At 38.3% G+C, this 20,076-nt stretch overlaps 1 protein-coding gene across 3 annotated transcripts; it reads left to right on the forward strand.

Moving 5' to 3' along the window:
• Window positions 1-17: 17 nt before the first annotated feature.
• On the forward strand, window positions 18-19,986 carry mdh1aa (malate dehydrogenase 1Aa, NAD (soluble); the record flags this gene model as incomplete). Of its 3 annotated transcripts, none has more annotated exons than XM_079812708.1 (9): window positions 18-71; window positions 8,701-8,799; window positions 11,314-11,410; window positions 12,605-12,780; window positions 12,903-13,025; window positions 13,354-13,530; window positions 15,641-15,754; window positions 15,850-15,939; window positions 18,810-19,986. In XM_079812708.1, 9 exons carry the CDS (start codon window positions 18-20, stop codon window positions 18,930-18,932), a joined length of 1,053 nt encoding a protein of 350 aa, XP_079668834.1. In that variant the 3' UTR covers window positions 18,933-19,986. The 3 variants fall into 3 exon arrangements, 2 of the variants coding, with proteins under 2 accessions (XP_079668834.1, XP_079668833.1); XM_079812707.1 differs by lacking the exon at window positions 18-71 and adding an exon at window positions 7,990-8,131; XR_013816224.1 differs by lacking the exon at window positions 18-71 and adding an exon at window positions 8,006-8,131 and having other exon boundaries at window positions 15,850-16,379; window positions 18,455-19,219.
• Between the last annotated feature and the right edge of the window lie 90 nt (window positions 19,987-20,076).

Genomic DNA, 20,076 nt, shown 5'->3' on the forward strand with positions numbered 1-20,076 from the left:
GGACAAACTGCTTGAAAATGTTGACCCTGTTGTCGGCTATGTACTTGGTGGTGCGCACGGCTTCGGCGCAGGTAAGACGCCTCTCCTTGACAACGGAGGCGTATGATGCACCATAAACGTACGGTTTTTTATCTCTGTGAACCCAATCAGTATGCGATAAAATATCTAAGTACTGTCTTACCGTGCATGCTAAAGCACAATTCGCCATAGCCTATATCTAATAGTTATATTTAAAGCAAGATGCTGGAAATTCCTTATTAAAATGGTTGCTGTGTTTTGGAATGTGGTGGGTGGTCCAGTGGTCATTAGCTTGTCCAGTTTGACAGGTCATTTATTTAATAGCTGGACATTGCAATTTAAGGTGATCATCAGGCTATAGTTTTAGGATCTGGCAAACCATGTTAGACTAAGAAACAAACACAATGGACCAGCTTGGACCTGCTAGAAATCACATTTAAAAAACAGCTACTTAGCTGGATTTTCCAGTAGGGATTGCATTAGTTTCATTCATTATGCACGCCTTGAAATCTTATAGTACGGCGGGAGGGCAGTGACCTCTTTGATGATTAATTTACGATGCTTTTGGCAAGCAGAGTCCAGCACCATGGATAGCACTCGCTCCGGTCTGGATCAACGGCGTGTTATGTAATGTTAACTTGGCTGAACAGTGCCTCTGTCCCAAACAGGAGCACATATCTGCACCGGTCTGTGGCTGATCTGTAGCACTGTACTGTGTTTTAAACACACACCCATGCTGATCACACCAGTGAAACGCAGAGGGAGACTGAAAAATGCATCATTCAGCCTGAAGGAGAAGGGGTCATGGAACAGATCCAAGCCCATTAGAGGCTTTTAACACTTGAAATGGTCAACCCAGAGTCATTGTTTAATCCTGAGTTAGTGTAATCATGGGTTATCCTGTTCTGTGTTTTCACATTTCGTAGTTTTACTGTTTATTTATCACACGTTGACTTTTTGTGACAATATACTGTAAAGGTGGGGATGTCACATTTTTGAAAGTTATGGCATTCAAGATCACAATGGAAACCAACCATTAAATAGTTCATTATATAGGCTCTTTTTTTTTTAAGCAAAATTGAAAGATTAATCTTTAAAAAGTATCATTTTTCATTTTTGCGTCATTTTTCATTTTTTCAAGTCCGGACCTCCCCTTTACATTTAGCACCATAATATTGTATATGCCACGTTTTGCAGTGTTTAACCCTGTAAAGCCTGACATATGAAATAGTCACACAAATCTATTTTTTTATTTAACTATTTTTGAACCTTTAGACAATTTTTAATGTAAAAAAGGTTGCTTTCTTTGCATATTTGATATATCAGGCTAGTATGACCACACACACACACACACACACACACACACACACACACACATACATATAATATATATATATATATATATATATATATATATATATATATATATATATATATATATATATATATATATATATATATATATATATATATATATATATAATTTAAAATATTGAATATATTATTCAACTGTGCAATATGGTATTTATTTAGCCAAAAAGTAAGATGAAATTCTGGATTAAATTCTGATAGCTTGTAATGGTAAATTAATAAGATTTTTACTACAGTATAACAGACATACTTGCATAAAATGCACAAATATCAGTTGTCACTCTATATCTCTGATTAATAAATTATGATATTAAAATGCTTAGTTTTATGATCAAAGGTCTATGTAACATAACATATAATGTAATGCAATACAATTTATGATTGAGAGATTAACAAATAAACATTCATCAAAAGCCTCTTGCATCATATTTGATACTTAACATGATTTAAAAAAAGACGTATGAATAATAACGTAAACCTATTTTCTTCAGTCCAGTCCTGTTCATCTTGAAATATTACTAAAACTGTAAAAGTTATTCTTACGCTTACTTTAAAAAGTATAAAATCTCAATCAGGCGACCGAAGGCATGTTGTAGATTGTGTGCAACAGATTTGTCAGCAAAGTTTTGATCATGTTGATAACTTAGAGGCCTTAGGAATAAATGTAGCAAATATGATACGGTTATAGGGTTAAAAACACTAAAAGCACACCACAGAAGTGAAAGCTCATGAGCTATTTGACCTTACTGATCTCTTTAGGAAATGCACATGGTCTTATGTTTCCTGTTCAGCCTGAATGGACATTCAATTCAGGAATTTATATTGAGAGTGAAATCATGATTTTAGAACACACTCTCAGAAAAAAGTACACAATTGGCCCTTATTGTACACAGGGGTAGGCAAGTGTGGTCCTAGTGAGTCGCTGTCCTGCAGAGTTTGGCTCCAACCCTGAAAGACATCTATAGAAGCTCTTATTGAGAATTAATAGAGGCGTAGATGTTGATGTTTTGTTGAAAATCACCATTATGGTGATCAGTGTTTCCTTTAGTTGGGCAGGCTGGCAGTTTGACTTGACTTTTTATGCGAGTTTGTGGTTTTTGCGACCAGGCCACCCAATCAGAAGCTTGACCCACCCTGACCCCACACCAAATAACCGATTTCAATATTTCAGCTCCAGATTTTGAGAGAGATCATGGTTTTCGGTTGCTTGCCATCCAAAAAAAATCTGCTTGTTATTTAGAAACTGGAAAGCCTGATTTAAGTCTCTTTTTTCAGCTTAAGCATTCAACCGATTTTAAACCATTTCGACCTGTCTCCACAACCAAGCGAGAGCCGCGTCTATACTGTTCTCTTTTGCGTCTCATGTTCACGCATCATTTCTGTTATTTTCCCACTAAACTATGCGATCTGAAGCGCTCTCTCCCATTTCATACGCTATAGCTGGGCAGAAATGTCATCAAAATTTGTGTGAGTTCCTTTTCTTTGTATTTATAACATAAATCTATGATATATGAGTTATCTCACAAGCAACAGTGCTGTCTTTCCGAACATCTGCACTACACTGTGACAAGAGAAAAAAAATAAGTTACTGAGTAACTTCCATAGACACATTGTGTTTGAGCTCTATCAAAGAAAACGTCTCCGAGCAACACTGTGTTTTATTCCTCTAATAATCAGCGTATTTGAACAAAACAGATGAGTAAATGATTTATTTAAGCTATACTCATTCATAAATACAGTTGTTTTCTAAGTTAAATGAATGAGCACTTTGAACGAATCAGTTGAATTCAACTCACTCATTAATACAGTATAGCTAACTACTGGCGGTTTTAGTTTCATATTTAAAAAGTAGCCTATTATTTTTATTTTAATAGCCTATTATTTCATTAATTGCTAGCTAATTACATCTTTACAACAGTGTAATTAGATTACGTTACCAATTATTCTCTTTCTAAAAACTATTCTACACTCAAATGCTGGGTTAAAAAAAAACTCAAGTTGGGTTGAAAATGGACTAACCCAGCAATTGGGTTGTTTTAATCCAGCGGTTGGGTTAAAAGTTTGCTTAAAACAACCCAATTGCTGGGTTAGTCCATTTTTAACCCAACTTGGGATATTTTTAACCCAGCATTTTTTAGAGTGTATTACTTACCAATCACTTTCTAAATCTCGACCAGTTGAACAAAGATATGAAACTGCTCTTTTAATTCGTTCAAATAAATAATATAAAATTGCTTAAATTATTCTTGAACTGACTAAAATATTTAAAGGGATAAGGTTACATTACAGTTTAACATAAGATGTAAAATGTTGATGTTTTATATAGAATTGTTGTTGTAGTCTATACAGTATTTGACTCGCATCAGAAGTAACTGTAAATTACAAAGAAATTAAGAGTAATTCCTTACTTTACTTTGAAATTACAGTAATAATGAATTAGTTAGTAATGCATTACACCAACACTGATTATGCAATGGCAGTGTAAATCCGTTCATGCCGCATCTGAGTTTCATTAAGCGTAAGTACATTGATGGGTTTTATCTTTATTTGATTGGTAATAGACATGCAGCATCTTCTTATTCTGATTGAATTGAATGATTTAATGTAAGAATCTGACATAAGAGGACACAGATATGACAATACATTTAAAAATACCATTAAAGGGGGGGGGAAACACTCCTTTCAGTCAGTCTCATGTCAATCTTGAGTACCTATAGAGTAGCACTGCATCCTGCATATCTCCGAAAAGTCTTTATTTTTATTATAATTATAAAAGAAAGATGCGCTGTTCCGAGTCTTTCCGGAAAAAGCCGTGCGGCTGGGGGCGTATCGTGTGGGCGGAGCTAAAGAATGTCGAGCGCGCGCCGCTGTTACTGTGTTGAGTGCGTCTGAAAGCTGCGTCATCCCTAAAAGCGGGGAAAAACTTTATTCAACATAAAAAATGGCTTTTAATCAGATACAGCCATACATCTATGATCCGGAATCAGACCCAGAGGCTGAAGTTGAACAGGAGCAGCAGCAAAAACGACTAGAGCAGGACATCTCTATGTGGTATAAGTTACACTAACTATATAATATGTTTAGCGGCTTGTGTTATTTAGAACACCATGTCAAGCGCGAGTGTTACAATGTGTGTGTGTGTGTGTGTGTGTGTGTGTGTGTGTGTGTGTGTGTGTGTGTGTGTGTGTGTGTGTGTGTGTGTGTGTGTGTGTGTTTACGCGTGGTTTGTGTAGACATGATTTGTAGTAAGCGGACTGGTTTTGCGCGTCAGGCTAGTGTTTACATAGAAAGACATGGAATAGTAGCGCATTTGAATGAAGAACCGCGCTTATTTAGTTCAACATATTTCCCCATTCTTTGTGTATTGTTGTTTTTATTGAGTGCTTTTACAATACACAAACATACACATATAGTGGCCAGCTAAACAAATGTACACACACTATACATCGCATGCTCCATTGATCAATGCGTGATCATGTTTGGGCTACTTGATGGGCATAGGCAAAAACAGACATTTGAAGCAGTCAAACCTGCGGTTCCAACGTTGGGACCTTTATCGTTGGGACCGCTCCATCCTTCAGTATTAGGCGATCTGAAAATCCGGCGTCGAACTGGGCCTTGTTTATAAAACAATCGGCACCGAAATGCAGGGAACAGACATAAATATTTGCGCAACTCAGTTGTTGATCCGGAAAAGCAAATTCCATCTGTACGAGCCAGCGCTCTGATGGGCGTAGCCTATTGCTTTCACGCTCTCTCTCTCTCTCTCTCTCTCTCTCGTGTGCGCTCTTCCGGTAGAATTGTCCGTACGGCCCATACAAGGAAATTCCGCCCTGTTGACGTCAAGCGGACCCATGATCGAAAAAAACTTTCCGAAACTTATGACTAACAGGAAGTTCTAATTTTGGCAAAGAAATACTCCCATCAAACGTCCACCTTAGCTTATGAAACGGTGTCCATGTTTAGCATGGGAATCCAAGTCTTTAACAGTGCAAAAAGATCAGTATGCATGAAACAGCATTTCACCCCCCCTTTAATCTCTGGCTTTATTGTGTTATTTCACGGTTTTGATCTTCTCTTGACTGAGAGACACATCCTGTAATTTATTGTATTATAATACCTCTAAACTTTGACTAGGCTAGGCATGTTGCAGATCTAGGAACCTCAAAGGATATTAAAACATTTTGTGTGTTTTTTTGCTACTATATAATGATGTAGTTGAGGTCATTTGTAGTGTAGGCAGAGCCCAAACATAAACTCAAGCCCAGGGGCCCCCAGACCCTAGCCTGGCTCAATTTTCATTTTCCTTCAGGACTCCGTCTGGGACTGCGGTATATTCTTAGGTTTTCTCCGAACAAATTTTTACCGGTCCAATCAGCGAATGGAGGGAGTGGCTGAGAACGATGACGTTGATGTCGTGCGCTAGTTTGAGTTGTAGTTCAGTAATGGCGGCGGAGAAAAGATGCGAGCGAAGCCATTCATTCCGTTGTGGCACCGCTGCCGAATATCCAGAAGTTAAAGCCGGAGCAAGAACAATCTTTGCTGAGTTTTGTTGGTGGCCATGATGCTGTGGCCCGGGAAAAGTTTGATTTTCCAGCTTGCTCCGTTAGTGGTGAAGAAGTTGGCTGAAGCCCCGGTAATTGTCGGAAGGTATTGTCATCATTTACAGGGGCTAGTCAGTGATTTTATTGCCGACCGTCCGTCTCCCACCACCCGCGTAAAAATCCCCGGTCGAATTACTGACTGTTTCAGACAAACACCAGGGTCGTGTGGTCATTTAATTGCTGTCCGAATCCACATCTCTGAGTTTTCAAGAATATATCACTTCAAAATTCCCTGTTTATATCCTTTTTGACCCCTGCAGAGCACCGTGCGGTTGCGCTTCGCTGTCATTTGGATGTATTCTAGACTAGTATTTCTTTAAATGCTGGCAAGTGTTTACAAGAGCAATATATTTCATCACGCTCAAAAAAGAAAAAAAAGAAAAGCACGTAAACATTTGAATTGGGCCGTTATTTACGGCAGCATTTATTCTTATCATACCAAGCATATGACATTTTATTTACAGCATACAATTATGTTATGGACCACGTGAGCAGCGCGTTCCCAATCACAAAAATATCTCCTCCACCGTGAATAAATCACTCTCCGAATGCACAAGGTTTTATCACTGAGGTGGCTGCACATTTATTTTTATGGACTTCCATGTGAGAAATAAAGGCGAAAGGCGCGTGACATACGTCACGACCAAACGTTAGCGATTGGTTATGGCAGATCCAGAGTGGCTCTGGGAAGATCCAATAGTTTTAAACTTCAACAGAGAACCCGCCTTCAAGGAAGTTAACGCTTGTCAGTGGAGAGTGGCCAGACTCTATGTACAAATGAAAAGTACGAGAGTCTGATAGGACCAGGCTACCCAGACCCCTCAGTCCTGCCCTGATTCTATTTATTTGTGCTATTGCTTGTAATTTGTTCTTACTGACTGATGCCTTGTCTTAATATTTATTAAAATACTAAAAAAAAGGGGGGGGGGGCAGTGAAATGTTTTGCAGGGCAAGTAAAAATCTGTACCAGAATAAACCTGTAGAAAAGCTCCTTTGCATTGAGCCCTGTAAATATAAAGAGTTCCTTTCAAGACCTGCCTCTTTTGTTATAAAATAGTTTTGTTACTGGGAAAAAAATAATGTTTAAAGTCTGGGCGCACCAGGAACTTCACTTGGCCCACCCTGCATCTCAAAGCTGGCGCCGGGTACCCTTAGTGAGGGTTAAAATGTACAATTTTGTACTCTCTTTTGAGAGTGCATGATAACCGTTGCATCATGCAAGAGGCCATGTGAGATTCTGTGTGCTCATCGGATGTGTCTGTGCTGACAGAAGGGGAACTTGTTTAAATTCTTCACACAAACTCCCAGAGATCAACTGAACTGATCCCATATTTCAATGGGGTCCAAAGTGAAAAGTGCTTCTATTTTGAAATGTATTATAAAAATTCTCAAATTAAGAATAACAATATTTGACCTCTTGAACAAAACATGCTGATCATGTTATCCTGTATGATTTGAGAATGTTCCCAAACGCTTTTTGTGCTTCATAGGAAGTTGAGCTAAAAGAGGTCACAAGAATCTCTGGCTATGCTGTTTAATGTCATCTGAAGGTGACAACAAAGATATTGAGTCAACATTTGAGCAGGATGTAATTATTATTATTAAAGAGTTAGAAATAAACACATGTCCTCTTAATGTCTGTAAAGGACACATACTCTACACAACTATTTTTTGTATTTAATGTCCTCTTTATCATGCTGTAAAAGATGCTTATTTTGTTTAACTGTTCATTCAAATTACATAACTTTAAGTAATCTGTTTAATATGTAGTTAATATTTTTGTTCATAAACCAATCAAGGACCCGATCCTAACAACATAAATCAACGGTCGTTTCAAAACTCGACCTTTATACGTTTACTACTAACATTGTCTTCCATATATGGTAGTGCAGGGGGCGTGTAGGATGGGAGGGCGCCACCGCGGGTTCTCATGGGTAAACGAGTTCTTTCTGCAAGCCGGTTGGTGGGGAGAGTAGCGAAATAAACTACATATCCCAGTGTACAGCGTTTCTGTGCCCGTTAAGGCATATGACATATTCCACACAAGAGTAGAGGTGACCCTCCGTTCAGTGTGAGTGGCAGAGAGCGAGCACATCTCCAGCGCACATCTCAACCTGCACAATCAGACCCGAAACATGGTGAGACTCTCATCCCTCCATTTTAGTCCTGCACGATATTTCAGCACAATTCAAGTTCGCAGTGTTTTTTTGTATAGCGTGGTGGCCTAGTTTGATATTTTAAACACTTTTGGGTGATAGTTCGTTTTTGATATTTGGATTAATGTGAAGTTTGTGATCCGGTAACGATTCATATAATTTTGAATCAGTTTTCTAACCGTTTGTCTGCCATTTCCGCGTTTGTGGAGTGGGTGTAATAATGAGATGCCATCTTAATTTGTAACCATTGGCGCTATTTTGTCAGATTGTAAATACATAAAGGTGGACATTTTACGTCGAAGTTGCAGTCTCGCGCACATAGTGTCGTTACCGTGCGTCGCGTCGCCCGGAGCATCCGTTGCATCACAGTTTCATTCATTCATTGAGGATATACATATAAATGAGTTCCCATTCGCTGAGACACCCATGTGTAAATAAATGCTCAAATCTGCAACTTCTGCTATAAATTGAGACTCATTCCAGATCGCTAGGCCTGTGTTCCAATAAATGGGTCATGATGTTGACGCCATTGACTTTGTGTTTTATTGCAGGCCGAACCGATCCGTGTCCTGGTGACTGGCGCAGCCGGGCAGATCGCCTATTCTCTGCTGTACAGCATCGCTAAAGGAGATGTGTTCGGCAAGGACCAGGTGAGACCGAGACCGACTGTGTTATTGCGTAACGGGACACTGAGGGGAAACAGCAAGTGGAGCAAACTGGATTTTAAACCATGCTCTTGTTATATAAGAAGTTGTGATTAAAATATGCGACTCTTTTAGTCCCTCTGTGATGCATGTCTGTTTATGTTCAGAATAAGGCACTTTCTGCATGTTTTGCATGGAACACTTGAAATGCGATATATTTAGTCTTGCAGATAAATGTTTGTTTCTGACCATGCATCAATTGTATTGTAATAATTAGTAGCCTAAATATATAGCAACGTATTCTTTATGAATATTTGAGTGATTATCGTAGGGCTGACGCGATTGGTCGATACAATCGACTGCGTCGACGCTGTAAATTAGTCGACGTCAATATTTTTAGTCGACTCGGTAAGTTGGGTACGATATGAAATTATTTTAGTACCTTTAAAAATGACAGCAGTCTAATAAGAGCAGTTTTTCTTAATTTTCGTCGATGTGTGACAGCAGGAGTGAGGACGTGTATGTGAGCTCTGCTTCCACCTTTTACTAAACAATGGAAGCAGAAAAGTCAAATATATACGCGCAGCTCAGGAAACAGGACAAGAGAGGACAAGCTCTGAAGCGCTCGCACACGCCTTTCACTCAGACAGATTGCGACGCCAGTTTCGCAGATTATTGGGTTTGAATGGTCAAAAATCTGTAAAAATGCACGTCCTGGCAAGTGTTCGGGTAAACTCAGTCGGTTGCAGGGCAGGAACATGCCGGACAAGTGCGGTTTTTAGGGTGTTTTAACCCTAAAACAATGATAAAACTATGAATAGTAACTTCTGTCTTTTACTGTTTTTTTTTTTTTTGCCATGGTATCGATTCGGTATCGAGGTATTTTAGTCTGGTATCGTATCGAAGTCATAATTTTGGTATCGTGACAACACTATTCTAAATAAAAAGTTTAATGATATTCTCTTTTTGTTATGTTGGTCTACAAATTTGTACCTTTTTACTCTTTTAGTTTTACATTTTGTCAAGGGCTTGTTTACATTTATACTTTTTTGTAGTACACTACTGAAGGCCAATGTTGCAAGTTAAATTAAATGTTTTTAAGTAAAATTGTTGAAAATTATTGTGAAAAATTACTCGATAAATTAATCAATATAAAAATAGTCGTTAGTAGCAGCCCTAGATTATCGGCAAACTGCAACAATATTATTACTAGATATTTTGAGATATAAATATGGAAGCTGGTTTCCACCACGGAATAAAAAATACAAAAGGTAATTGTGACTCACAATTCTGACTTTTTTACCCCTCTGATTAGCAAGATATAAACTTGCAATTATGAAAAATATAAACGCACAATTATGACTTTTCTTGCAATTGTGAGTTTATCTGTTTTTTTTTTTTGTCTCCGCTCTGAGATATAAACTTGCAGGTTATGAAGTCCAATTCTGAGGAAAAAAAGCCCATAATTCTGATGTTTTCTTGCAGTTGGGAGTTTATATCTTACAATTCACCCTTCGCCGCGAGTTTGATTGACAGACGATCTGACTAATCACATCGCCGAATCTGCCGGTTTGTCCGACAAAGCAGTCAGGAGAGTTAGTAGATTAACGTCAGTGGACTTGAACTTGGAAAACGGTGTTTACTGACTTCTTTCCATGGTTGAAACAATATTTATTTTAGTGTTTATTGATATTTATTTGATGCTCTTCAATGAACTAGAAGGAAGAGATGATCGGTTCACGAGCAGCTTTAACTGAGGCGCTACAGCGATCACCACACATTCAAGAGACACAAAACACTATTTGTGGTTTACGTATAAAAAAAAGACAACATTTTAAAGTTGAGACTGTTTCATATCAAAAGTAACTTGCTCTGTCCTGTCTGTCGGCGTGTTGTCAGTGTCCTCTTTGCTCCGCGATGTATTTTCTCTAAGTGAGAACGTGTGTAACTAAAGGGGGCGGGTCTTTGCGAACGGCCAATTCTGACTTTTCTCTGAATTATGAGATATAAACTAGCAATTACCTTTTTTTTCTTTTTCTGGGTGAAAACAAGCTTCCATATATAAATGCAAATGTATTTTCTTAGTACATTTATTTATGGCATTGTTAGGTGCTATTTCTTCAGAGAGCCACCAATAGCCTGTGTTGACCTGTTAGTTTTCAAACATTTTAGTGAGTCTTGAATGAATACGGTGTAAATGTTTGGTAATGTTCATTAGAAAGGTGTCATTTCTATGAATGTGTATCTCAGTAGGTTAGTCAATATCACACATGTATGTTATTTTGGCATTGTATCAACATCAGTTGAACACTACTTCCTGCTTTGCAAAATGTGCATTGACCCATACTTCATGCCTCTCACTCACTTATTTTAAACCTGAATTGCAAAGAAGACCTGTACGAAGTGTACTACATCCACATGTGTATTGTTGCATGTCTGCTGTCTAAAGTGTATTCAATTCCGAACATGTTTTCTGTCTGTGGCTGATGCGGTGTAACATGCATGTTGTTTCTCTCTCAGCCAATCATCTTGGTGCTTCTGGATATCACTCCCATGCTGCCCGTGCTGGATGGGGTCGTCATGGAACTGCAGGATTGTGCTCTTCCTCTTCTGAGGGGTGAGGGGTTGCTTCTCTTGATTTTAAGCAATTTGAACTTCATCACAATGGAACTGCTTTCATCGGACTCTTGAGTGACGCTTGGAGACTCGTTGTACTGCAACTTGGTTTATTTATAGCCAACATCTTGAATGTATTAAAATGCAGAAGCGCAAGCATGACTCTGCAGAATGGCTCTGCAGGAAACGGCATGTGGTACGCGGTGTTTGAAGAGCAGGGAGGTGTAACCAGCACTGCCTGACCTTATTGGCTGACACTGTGGGATAGTCACCGACCAATGGGAAACGTGATTGTGCTGCAACAATGGGAGGCGGAGATGAGGAGGCCAAAGAACAACTTGTATCACTGAAGTTGTGCTTTGGTTGAAGTCCATTCTGATAAATAGATCTTTGCTAACTGTCATTCTGAAGATTATCAGTAACATGAGCCACTTCAGGAAATATCAACAGCCTGATAAGGATCTATGGTGATAATATCAGCACATGTTTCTGAGCAATTCTAGTCTAGGTACAAACATAATGAGGCTGCATTTCCCAATACTGATGCAAATTTTTTTGCATGTGCAGTTTCTCGTTCACTCGCATGCATTCTCCTTTGATTGCTCAACTAAAATAGTCTACAACTTATTTCAATAAACAATAAGAATTTGTTCCCTCCTGTCCCAGTTTATTCACAGAATAAAACATTTTAAAAGAGAATTGCGACTTTATCGCAATTGCTTTTTTGCGTGACATAAGGTCAGAATTGTGAGGAAACTCTCAGTTCTAAATTTATATCACAACTTTTTTTTCCTTTGACTTTATAAACTCGCAATATCTGGCTTTTCTCAGAATTGCGAGTCCAATTTTGAGGTGGAAAAAGACTTTTAAGAGATATAAACTCACAATTGCGAGGGGGAAAAAGTCAGAATTGTGAGTTGCAATTGCCTTTCTTTTTTTTTTATTCTGTGGCAGCAGAAGCAAGCTTTAATAGGCGGTGGTTTGTTCAACATTCAACAAGAAATGATTTTGCTTTTAGCTAAATATTCTTTTTACTAAAATTATGTATAGGTGTCATTTGAAATAATAGCTGGAAAGTTCATACAATGATTTTTTTTTTTTTTTTTTTTTTTTTATCCATAAAGAACTTGATATTGAATTTTGTTGACCTAAATGTTACTCTGTGTTCTCTTGTTTCTGTCTGCCCCCTTCACAGATGTGATTCCTACTGATAAGGTTGAGGTGGGCTTCAAGGACCTTGACGCTGCCATCTTGGTGGGCTCTATGCCAAGAAAAGAGGGCATGGAAAGGAAGGACCTACTGAAGGCCAACGTGGCCATTTTTAAAACCCAAGGTGAAGCCCTGGAGAAGTACGCCAAGAAGACCGTCAAGGTAAAAGTCTGAGTTCTCTAGCCATTTAATGTTGGACAACATTGTGCTAATTGAACACAAATCATCACTTGTCAGTGTTTGGTGTATGCTGTTCTGGCATTAATTTTCTTTTCTTTCCATAGGTGCTAGTTGTCGGGAACCCAGCCAACACCAACTGTTTGATTGCCTCCAAATCTGCTCCCTCCATTCCTAAGGAGAACTTCTCCTGCCTGACCCGTCTGGACCATAACAGGGCCCGCTCTCAGGTCCGAACCCCGCTGCCTCATTCACCATCAGTTGTTATTCTGCTTTATTGAAGTTCTCTAACTCCACTAACTTTGCTTTCCAGAGCTGCAGGTAACTGAGCTTTTCTTATTGTCCCACATCTCAATGGCAGTGTCCCACATCTAGCTTAGTTCTAGAGGAGCCATTTATAGTTATGCACTCTAAAATAGTTCATATACCATAATAGTGACTTTGATGTAGATGAGGTGTGATTTATCAAATGCCAATTTAGAGGAACTTCTAGCTCTCCCTGCACCCATCACACATACAGGCCTCTTGCTCATCTGCAGTCTTCCTCTGTACCTGTAGGTGGCGATGCGTGTTGGCGTGTCCTCTGACAAGGTGAAGAATGTGATTATCTGGGGAAATCACTCCTCAACTCAGTACCCAGATGTGCACCACGCTGTTGTGAACCACAATGGGAAGGAGATGGCAGCCTTTGACGCCGTGAATGACGAAAGCTGGCTGAAGGGTGACTTCATCTCCGTAAGTCCAACATCTGAACCACCTTTTTGAGATTATCAGGCACCCTTTTTTTTTTTAGGAGAAATGCCAAAAATGGCTTATTTTTTTCTATAAATAAGTTATTCCAAAAGAAGGATCACATAAATTACTTTTTTTGCCTTTTGTAAATGGTGAATAAATAGTTTGCCTTTGTTGGGACTTGTTTATTATAAAATGGAAAGTTTTAACTAGGGGGAATAATAATTACTACTATTTTAGAGCGATATTGACATATAATATCTACATTTAGGCCAAATTGTGCAACCCAACAAACAAGCACAGCAATTTTTTTTTATTAGGACAATTACAATGGGATCTTATCCCCCAAATCATGCAGCCCTAGAACCTACCTTACATTAGATGAGCCACATTAATAATATTATTGATACATTCACATTAATAATATTATTGATACATTTAAATATTTATGTTCAGTGGGGTTTAGGCAAAGTCACTGTTAAAGGGGCATCACATTTATCGTTGTTCAGCGAATTTTCACAGGTGATGATTTAATAGGTATCCACGCACGATTGTGTGAGGGCCATAGACTGTAAAAAAAAATGACATGGGCCTCATTCATGAAACGTTCGTAAATATGAGTAATTTGCGCGTAAAATGGACATTTATGAAAACTGTCCTCCAGATTCACAAATGCTTCGTATACCATGGATTTGGTAGTTAAATGTGTGCATATTAATGAATTCCAAACATTCGTAAATGGGATGCGCGTGCACGCCCATTCATAATTAGCATAATCCCCCGCCCATGAGTTAAAACTGCAAATGACGTGTGCAGGAACGCTGTGGAGTCTTCTGGACTTCTTTCTCAGGTTTGGCTCCAGTATATTGCATAAATGCTAAAGAGACTAATTGGCCATATGCCAAGCAATAAATATTAAATTATCATGTGTCCATCAAAGCATTTTGAACCAGCTAAAAAAGCCTGGTGCTCTTCTGAAAACGGCCAGCTGGTGGCGCTTGAAAGCGCTTTGCAAGGGCAGCGTTTTTCCATCTGAGATGCTTTGATTGCTATGAATGATACAGATTATCCATGGCAATAATGTGTTACTAGTATCTCATTTTGAAGAATATTACTAAATATAAATACAGTAAAAAGCAGTAACTTCTCCATTATTGTTGTTCAGTTGGTGTACAAGTAGGATAATTGGTCGGTGTAGTTTGTCCCGCCCCTCCTCCACTGTGATTGGACGGCCGGGTAAAAAGTGACGGTGACGAGCGCTGCCTATTACCCAACGTTGAACAGTTAAAAAAAAAAAAAAGATGGGGCAAATCAACTCTTGAAATATTATGGTACGTAGTGCATCAAAATGCAATGTCGTCAGTTTGCCTAAATTAGAGCACAATGTTCAAATGTTTTTCATTTACACGGGGGACAGGGAGCAGGTGGAAATTTTTCGTACCAACTCGCATTTTGAAAAAAACGAACATTTTCGTGATTCCAAACATTTGCGTCAGAGCGGCTTTACGAACGATTTGTGCACAAATTCGTTCTGCTCGTGTTTCATGAATGAGGCCCATGGTGTCCGTGACATCACCCGTAGTTTTCTGAAGAGCCTAAGGTGGGCGGAGCCGGTCGTCGCCATCTTGGCAGCGTGTCACTCCCTGATAAATGAAACTGGGCAAAGAAATGGGACGTGGGTGGAGCTGAGGTGCCTGTTTGCGCCACTTTATTGACAGGTGGATTGCCACGCCCGCCTAGCTTGACCCTAGTGTCAATCCACCTGTCAATCAAGTGGCCACGCCCTTAATTATGCAGAACTTTAAGGCTTCATATGATTTATAAAACAGTGACTCCCTTTTGGAGCCTGTCTCTAGCGGCCAGTCGATGAATTGCAGTTTACGTCACTTCTGTGTTTGCTTCCGAGAGAGTTGGGCAAAAGATTTCCCCTACAAGTCGGATTCACTTGACCAGCGGAAAGCTGCTTGAATCTGTGCGAGCTGTGCTTAATACATCGCTGCACTATTGACAATACAACAAGTGCTCCTAATGTGACCGCACCTTTAAACATGACCTCTTGTATCTTCTTGCTTTAATTCACCCATCTGTGAGTCTTTTAATTTGTGTGTGGCAGACAGTGCAGCAGAGAGGTGCAGCTGTCATCAAGGCCAGGAAGCTCTCCAGCGCAATGTCTGCTGCCAAAGCCATCTGTGACCACATGAGGGACATCTGGTTCGGCACTCCTGATGTGAGTTTGCACAGATGAAAGTAGAGTAAAACATTTCCAGGTGTTTTTTTTTTTTTTTTTTTTTTTAAATGCTAAATAATTCTGTCTCTGAGCAGGGCGAGTGGGTGTCTATGGGCGTCTACTCCTCTGGTAATTCCTATGGAGTTTCTGATGACCTCATGTACTCCTTCCCCGTTAAGATCAAGGTTTGTCTTCATCAGTGAACGATCTAAATTCCTAAAAAAAAATTAAGTGCTCCTATGCTTTTTTGGGGGGGGGTATTACCTTTCTTGAATTGTGTAATATAGCTGTTAGCGAATGTAAAAGGTTTGTAAAGTTTTAGTTATGGTCTCCCAAAAGAGCGCAATTTCTGCATGAACTGATGTAAGTTTGTAACAAATGTACACAAGGCCAGCCTATGCTCTTCATTGGATGCCCTGCAAACACTGTCTACTTTGACCCTCAAACACTGTAGTTGTAGCAGAGGCCTGGACGTGTTTGGTTTGTGTTTTTGACATGTCGACATGTGCTGTTTCCTGTGTTGCTAAAGCAAATCCTCTTTTCATGACGAGGATTCGAGTTGTTACTGTTCGTATCACTGTTATCAAGGGCTGAGCAAGATCCAATATGGTAAGATTCAGAAATGGTCAATAGTATCCAGCTGCAGCCCCGCAGCACACCAGTTTCAGAACACCATCCACAGAACCGGGAGTGAGGGGCGGGGCTTAAATAGTCATAGTTGCGCTATCCATACATGTAATTTTCTTTTGTTAAATAGAAGCTGTTTTCACGTGGATTTTGATCGGATCGATGTCTACAATATTTAACAACACTGCTTTTAAATAAAGTAATTTTTCTGTTCATATAATATGCATGTCATGATGTACAATGATCAACATTTTAAAACAGCCTATTGATCATGCTTAAATCAATGAAAGACAGTAGTTTATACTTCATGGAAACAGGCAAAAACTATACAGTTTTTATTTTAAAAAAATATGAATAAATGTATAGCATGTTGTAAAGTGTTTCCCATTTGACTACAGATATATTAGTATTTCGTTCACATTCATGTTACAAATAATACTGACAGAAAATAGCCTATGAGATTTAATGTTAATGGACACAAACACTTTATTGTTACTTTAACAATACTACAACTTTTGTATTATTTAAAAAATATATTAGGCCTAATACATGTATATTTTTCAAGTTTCAAAAAAATAACCATTTAATACAAGGCCTTAAAGTGAAACGTGTTTCTCTGAAAGAAACAAATAGGACATATATAAAATATTTCTAAAATAATAGGTTTAAAACTGATTTAAACGGCACATAATAAAAAATAAAAACATGCAATAAAAAGTTATCTTAAAACAAAAACTTCTGACTCTTAAGCCCATATCATGGGCGTTTCTGCAGAAATACTTGAAAAGATGAAAGCGTTTTCATCCCTGAAAACGAAATGAATACGTCTTATTAATTTATAATTATTAAATATTAAGACAAATAATATCTTTTGACAAATGCAAAAAAGCTTTAATGAAAAAGACGTGAACAGATTCAATATTCTTTCAGCCTCACATGCATCATGACAGAAATATCACACACAACTCAACATATTCTCCTTCATGCTTCTGTTCACATCTCACTGGCTTAAATGCATGTTTCTCTTGTTCAAGGATATGAATAGAAAAGTAACTTTATTTAAAAGTATTGTTGTTAAATATCGTAGACATCGATCCGATTAACATCCATATGAAAACAACGTGGTTATTGGTAGCGCCGCTCACTCCTGGGGCCTATACCATGAAGCCGGTTTAGCTGGCTAGCCAGATATGTTTAAGCTTAGTTTGTGCCAATCCTGGGTTTTGGGTACCATTAAAGTGGTTTGGCTTTTAGCCGTGTTCATCTCCATAGTAACTTACACTCCATGGCTAACCTGCTCCAGGGCAGGTTATGTTCTGGATAAGAGATCTCAAACTAAAATTAGACCAATCAGCTGTGAGCAAAGTGACACACCTCTGATGCAATAAAGTCACTCCCCCTGTTTATACTCCAATTTAAAGGTCACGACAGAGCAAATGGCTATTAAAGACTAAAGTGTCTGGCTTTTAACAATGCTTATTTATAATAATAATAATTTTGAATGATTTAGATATCATTTATGTAATTATACCCTTATATATTTTAGTTAATCAATCATTAATAGGCACTTAGTTAAAATTAATATTAATAGCCTATAAAGGTCATACAAATAAGCTTTAAAATCAATAAATAAAGCTATAAAAATGACTACATGTGATCTTAAATGTTCAATTCTCTCTATATATCAACTAAACTAACTTCATAACTTTTACTTGCATTGACGTATAAGATATTTCAAGTTATCCTCTTTCATAGATAGCTCTTTTCTTCCTGACTATTTGTTTAAATTCTTAATATTTTTCAATCATGTAATATTCTGCAGAAGAGAGAAATGAATCTCAGTTTTACTGATCCACAGCCTGTGATTGGCTGTTCACTGCTGATGTCACAGCTAAACTCAGGATCAAAGCCTGAGTTGACAGAGAAAGCTGATGATCAGCATCATGGGACCAACAAAGCCTGAATAGATTGGTTTGGTTTTGTCAACTCAAAACTAATCCTGTAACCCTGAGTTTGTTAAACTACCATCATGGTACAGGCCCCTGGTTCTGAAACTGTGCTGTGGGGCTGCAGCTGGATATATCTCGATATGATAATGAGCCATTTATTTCTGATATGAGCTGTAAGCAGACTGGACCATCAGAGTAGCTCTCTGAAAGGAGGGGTTTAGAGAGACCAAATCTTTATCAAACCATTTCAGACGCTGTATGAATCGACATGCTGCAATGTATATTATGAGAAATGAAAGCGTTTTTTGATCTTGTGGCTTGTGAACCTATTGTAGGGGACCAAAACAAAATCTTTAGAAATGGCATAATAGGGGCACTTTAAATGACGAATAAATTAAATCGAAGCATTTAGTAGTTTAGAAATGTTAGGTTTATAAGTGTACTGCTCATTTTCATTTTTTTTATGTTGTCCGCAACAGAACAAGACCTGGAAGGTGGTTGACGGACTCTCCATCAACGATTTCTCCCGTGGTAAGATGGACGCCACCGCCGCCGAGCTGGTAGACGAGAGGGACACAGCCCTCACCTTCCTTGGAGCGTGACTCGACGTCTCTGAGACAACACAGCAGCCGCTAGACCTTTCAAAGTCCCCAAATCCCCGACTGTAAAGTCCTGTAGATGTCACTGCTGACCGTGTGTGTGTGGATATTCATGTCTCTTAATGAGCGCGAGTGTGTGTGCGTGTTACTTCCCAAGAAATGTTTGCAATGTAACTTACTCTGCTAGTGTCCAGGGCAACACCTGAAGGAGAACATTTCCAGTTAAAACTGTTACGCACATGGTTGTCCTGACCAAAATAATCTGTCATGCAACAATAAAAGGCCATGTGGAAAATTTAATGTCAGATTTCTTGTTTGGATTGTCATTCTCATGCTAAACCATCTCATCTCTAGCTAAGAACACAAAGTTCAAAATATTAAACCATATATAAATATAAAAAGCTACTTTAATATTAGCTCAATATTATTGTGTAAAAATGTTTCCATAATTAGCTTCAGGAGAAGCTTGGAGCTTCAGTCTGAGTCTCATGTTTCATTGTAGACGGCAAGTCAGGCCAGATGTATAAGAGCTTGGAAATGACTATTTCATGGCCTGGGAGAGTCGTAGGAAATTATTGTATTGAATATAAATAATAGCAAGTAATTCAATCATTATCTAATAATGAAGAATTCATTGGTCAAAAAGGATGATAAACCTATGGAAGCCCATTTCCACCACTTGAGAAAAACAATCATGCTTTGGTAAATCTTAAACTGATATAAAAGTTTACATTTATGATATACTAAGTCATGTTTATGATATGAAAAGTCAAAATTAGTACATAGAAAGTAATTACGATAAGTCAACTATCAGTCGAAAGAAGTAATATGAGAAAGCAATTGATAGAAATTCAGATAATTGCATTGCAAATTATGCAATCAAATCAAAATGATGACATTTCGAGGTTTTTTGTTGTTGTCGTCAGTTTCGACTTCTGTCATAATTAAGACTCGGTATGTGAATTTCGACTTACATTCCTTAATTATGAGTTTGCCATAACTTCGATTTTTTTGTCATACTTTGTTAAATTGTCATAAAGTAAATACAAGCACGGATAAAATAGAAGTGTATTGTGTTTTTTTTTTTTTTTTTTTATTAAACATTCACTTACAATATGCAAAGGTGAAGCCATAAACCAGAAAACAT

The sequence above is a fragment of the Gobio gobio genome (assembly GCF_949357685.1).
Source record: "Gobio gobio genome assembly, chromosome: 3".
NCBI lineage: Eukaryota > Metazoa > Chordata > Actinopteri > Cypriniformes > Gobionidae > Gobio > Gobio gobio.